The 4,595-nt window shown below is 37.6% G+C and overlaps 1 protein-coding gene across 1 annotated transcript; it reads left to right on the top strand.

The window, feature by feature from the left end:
- The first annotated feature begins 229 nt into the window (after positions 1–229).
- Positions 230–2,477, top strand: NPY5R (neuropeptide Y receptor Y5). Its single transcript, XM_052810877.1, has one exon. It carries the CDS (start codon positions 678–680, stop codon positions 2,007–2,009), a length of 1,332 nt encoding a protein of 443 aa, XP_052666837.1. The 5' UTR covers positions 230–677; the 3' UTR covers positions 2,010–2,477.
- The last annotated feature ends 2,118 nt before the right edge of the window (positions 2,478–4,595 follow it).

Raw genomic sequence — 4,595 nt, forward strand, 5'->3', positions numbered from 1 at the left:
TAAAATATGTTCAACACTTACTAGAAGATGGTTTGTGTACACACCACATTAGGAATTCCATTTTGGATCACTGACAGTGGATCTCCTTATAAACTGATCTTTTTTGAAAGTTCTCCCCTATTTTATGTTAGTTTTCTACTACAAGGTAAGAAATACTCCTGCAGTTGTTAGCATATGTCAAAACATCATATATTTTCAGGTGCTCTCATTAGAATTTGCTGTCGTGTTAATGATTAGGCACATGCCCAGATGGTGATTGTAATTTCCTTACTCATATCAATGAGCTGTTATTCATATGAGTAATCTCACTGACTGTAAATGGATTGCTTTTGTAGCTAACTGCTCCCTCGTGGAAAGGCTGACAATATGGTCCATAGCAAAGCATAGTTAAAAGCCAGCGTCATAATGCAGAACCTCAATTTGCCATCGTCCCATGTGAGCAGCCAGGTAGGAGGCCTAGGTATCCTGAACGCCACATGATAAAACCTATGAAACTAATTCCTGTTGACCTGAAGTTATACAGGATCTGCCTCACAGTAGGATAACACCACTATTAATTTATTTGCATTAAGGTGATACAAGGTAAATTTATGTTCCTTTACATTCTGATTAACACTGGTATCATCCTTCCTTCAGATGCTAATTAATGCCTTTCTCGTTCTAAGCAGGACTGTAAAATGGATTTAGGATTCAAAGACCGTAACAACAGGACACTTACCAAGAACACCTCTGCTACTACAAAGAATTTTTCTGCCTGGGAAGATTATAAGAGTAGTGTTGATGACATACAGTACTTTCTTATTGGGCTGTACACACTTATAAGTCTGGCCGGCTTTCTGGGAAATCTGCTTATACTAACGGCTCTACTAAAGCGCAAGCAGAAGACAATAATAAATATTCTTATCGGTAACTTGGCCTTTTCTGACATCTTAGTTGTGCTGTTTTGTTCACCTTTCACACTGACGTCCGTCCTGCTTGACCAATGGATGTTTGGCACTGTCATGTGCCATGTAATGCCCTTCCTCCAGTGCGCATCAGTTCTAGTTTCAACTTTAATGTTAATATCTATTGCTGCAGTCAGGTACCGCATGATAAAATATCCCCTTTCTAGCAATTTAACAGCAAAACAAGGCTATTTCTTAATAGTGACCATTTGGGCCCTTGGCTTTGCCATTTGCTCCCCTCTGCCAGTTTTCCACAAAACTGTGGATCTCAGCAAAACTCTGAATTTAGAGGCACTGGAGAACAGGCTCTTGTGTGTTGAGTCATGGCCTTCTGATTCCTACAGAATTGCCTTTACGATAGCCTTATTGTTCATGCAGTATATATTGCCACTGGTGTGTTTAACCGCTAGTCACACCAGCGTCTGCAGGAGCATAGGTTCCAGACTGTCAAACAAGGAAAACAAGTTTGAAGAAAAGGAGATGATAAACCTAACACTTCATCCATCCAAGAGTACCCGCACGCAGGTGCAGCCCTCCAGCCATTCCAGGTGGAGCTGCGCCTTTGGTAGAAGGTACCACAGAAGATACAGTAAAAAGACTTCAAGTGTGATGCCAGCCATTTCAAGGCATCATCAGGATACTCATTCCAGAGACCTCCCAGAAACCTCTGGCACAGAAAAAAGCCAGCACTCTTCCTCCAGTAAATTCATCCCTGGGATACCTATCTGTTTTGAGATGAAACCAGAAGAAAATACAGAGATCCAGGACATGATTACGGTATCCCGATCCTTCATCAGAATTAAGACAAGGTCTAGGAGAGTTTTTTGCAGACTGACAGTGCTAATCCTAGTTTTTGGTTTCAGTTGGATGCCTCTTCACCTTTTCCACATTGTGACAGATTTTAATGCCACTCTCATTTCTAACAGACATTTTAAATTAGTGTATTGCATATGCCATTTACTGGGTATGATGTCCTGCTGCTTGAATCCCATCCTCTACGGGTTCCTTAACAACAGCATAAAAGCCGATTTAATGTCCCTTATTCCATGCTGCCAAATACCATGATTTTATGCGCCCCAAGATAAAATAAACAAGTTTGGCTTTCAAGCATACTGATGTGTATAGCTGTAAAACTAAATTAATTTAGTTTAGTTAGTCTGACTTGGTCGCGATTAGTAGCCTTTCATTCAAATGGATAGTTCTATGGCTGCATGTATTTCTTGCATTGGGCAGAAATATATACATGTACTATAATATTCATCTGTCTGTTACACATAGGAAATCATGCCCAGTGTACAAAACCAGAATACCATTTTCATTACCTGAAATATTGGCAATCTGTACTTTGGAATTATACAGAATATATAATGAGTAATAAATGTAAGACTACTTAGACATATCAGTATTAACTGTCATAAAACTATGATAAGATACATACCGTTTACTAAATAACTGTTGTTGAGACTATTTCAGTGCCAACTTTGACTGTTTTCTAAGATAATTAAACATCTGTTTCTGGATGTGATTAGAAAAATATTTTTCCTTAGCTCTTTGACTCATACTTTGCAGTATCTTTGCAAGATGCTTTGCTGCCGGTTCCCAGATTGCCATATTCCCTGGAATGGGTTGTAGGTAATTGCTCTTGTTTAGATTGTTTCCATCTCACTGTGTTTACCCAGTACAACCTATCTCTGATTTCCTTAGCCAATTTTTACTCTGCCTTGTCATTTTATGTAATTTTCAGCCAGGCCTGAACTCACATATAGTTATGCCTTTGTTCTTACAGTGATGACTCCCCTGAACATACAACATGCTTCTGATCAGAGTAAGCCTTCATTTCGTAAGGAAGTGGTAGAAAAAAGAAAAAGAAAATGGAAAGACAGCAGGATTTTTTCTTTTCCCTTATCAGAAAGCAAAAGATTACTGCACTTTATTATAGGTGACCTACTTGCTTTGGAGAGCTGCAACAGATTTTAACTAAACATGCGCATGTGTGCGTGTGCGTGCGCGCGCGCACACACACACACGCTTTCTGCATCTCCTTCCCCTCTCTCCTTTTCTCCTTTTAGCCAGACCAGTACTTTTCCTTCCAAATTTTAATCACATGCATCTTCCCTAAGGAAGTCATATACATTTCACAGCACAAATTCAAAGTGTATATATACGTATTCTTTCCACCCTCCCTGGATTGCTCTAACTTAATAACCCATCTCCACCCTCAGGATTCAGTAAATGTACAAAGCCTCTGCCCTGAGTTTAAAGCTGTAAAACCTCTCCCCAGGTCTGGCTGGTGATTATTTCCTTTTCTCCACTAAGATTTCTAACCCAATAGGCTTTTTTTACATAGCCTTTCCAGGCTGAGAAATAAAGTTATTATTTTTATAAATGGGTGGATGGGAAGGGTCATTGTGCATTTTTTGCCTTGAGGTACTTCCCTTCCAGTTGGTCTTTAAAAGTGAAAGCTGTTCTTTTATTGTGAGGAATCGTCAAATTATTTTTATCACAATGTTACAATTCTGAGACCTTTTCTCCCCAAGCCATCATCTGCTAAGGAGTTTATTACATACCAGAGGGTAATCTCTCTGCTTCTATCATTAAGGTATTTCCCTGAAGTCTAGTCCCCAGTAACCCACTGTTCTTTGTTTTCGCTAGTGATATACTTTAATAGTTTGTTCCTGGACACTGACTATTGCATTTTGCAGATTATTATCTCCTAAAAACCTACAGTATGTCATTTTATAGAGTACAAATGGTACAGAATACAGAATATTGGAACAATAGATTTTCAAATAGCTTTTAAAGAGTTTTAAATAGTTTAATTTAAAAATATTTATAGCTAATCTTTGTATATAAACTTCAGAAAAAAATTAACTAGATCCGCAGTCAGAACACAATGATGCAGTTCTACAGAAGTTGTGGCAGTTTATGCCCTATTTATGTCTACATATTTTCAAGTCATTGTAATATATCATTTACCCTTATTTATACCATGTGATGTAACCAAATAGTATAAGAGAATAAGAAAGCAGTTACATTGTTTCAGCTTGAAATATCCCTTCTAGCTTTTTTTTTTCAATTTACTGTTTCTATTTGCTATTTATTTTCTATTTCTTCCTTTCTTTATATACATTCAGAATTTCAGCCATTTTTAACTCCTACACTTAGGATTGTTATTAAAATAGAAAATAACTGTTTATTCAGTAATTATTCTTTTCAGATCAAATTCTACTCACTTCTACTGTATGTGACACAGAATCATGCTAGGGCTTGACTAAGGCCTTCCTCTAGTTTCTGAGGTGCACAAAGATTAGTCTGTACACTGGTGATTTTACATGAGCCCTATCCCTTTTCCTGGATGAAGTCAATAACTGTGCTCCCTACTCTTTACACTGATCAAAGAACAACAAATTGTAATTTGGCAATAGAGAATTAAATCAAGACAGATGCTGAACTTCTTTAGTCCTGTGCCGCCTAAATCTGTTGTCTCCTCTTTTAAGAAGATCAATGGTGGGAGAATGTATATTTTCTTTTTGTTTATAGAGCAATCATCAGCATTATATTTTGACATCTCCAAAATGTCACTGTCTTTCCTCTGAAATGTTAAATAAAAATCAAATAACTTTTCCAGCCTCCACCTTTCTTCAACAGCCA

Source organism: Harpia harpyja, chromosome 2 (genome assembly GCF_026419915.1).
Source record: "Harpia harpyja isolate bHarHar1 chromosome 2, bHarHar1 primary haplotype, whole genome shotgun sequence".
NCBI classification, from domain to species: domain Eukaryota; kingdom Metazoa; phylum Chordata; class Aves; order Accipitriformes; family Accipitridae; genus Harpia; species Harpia harpyja.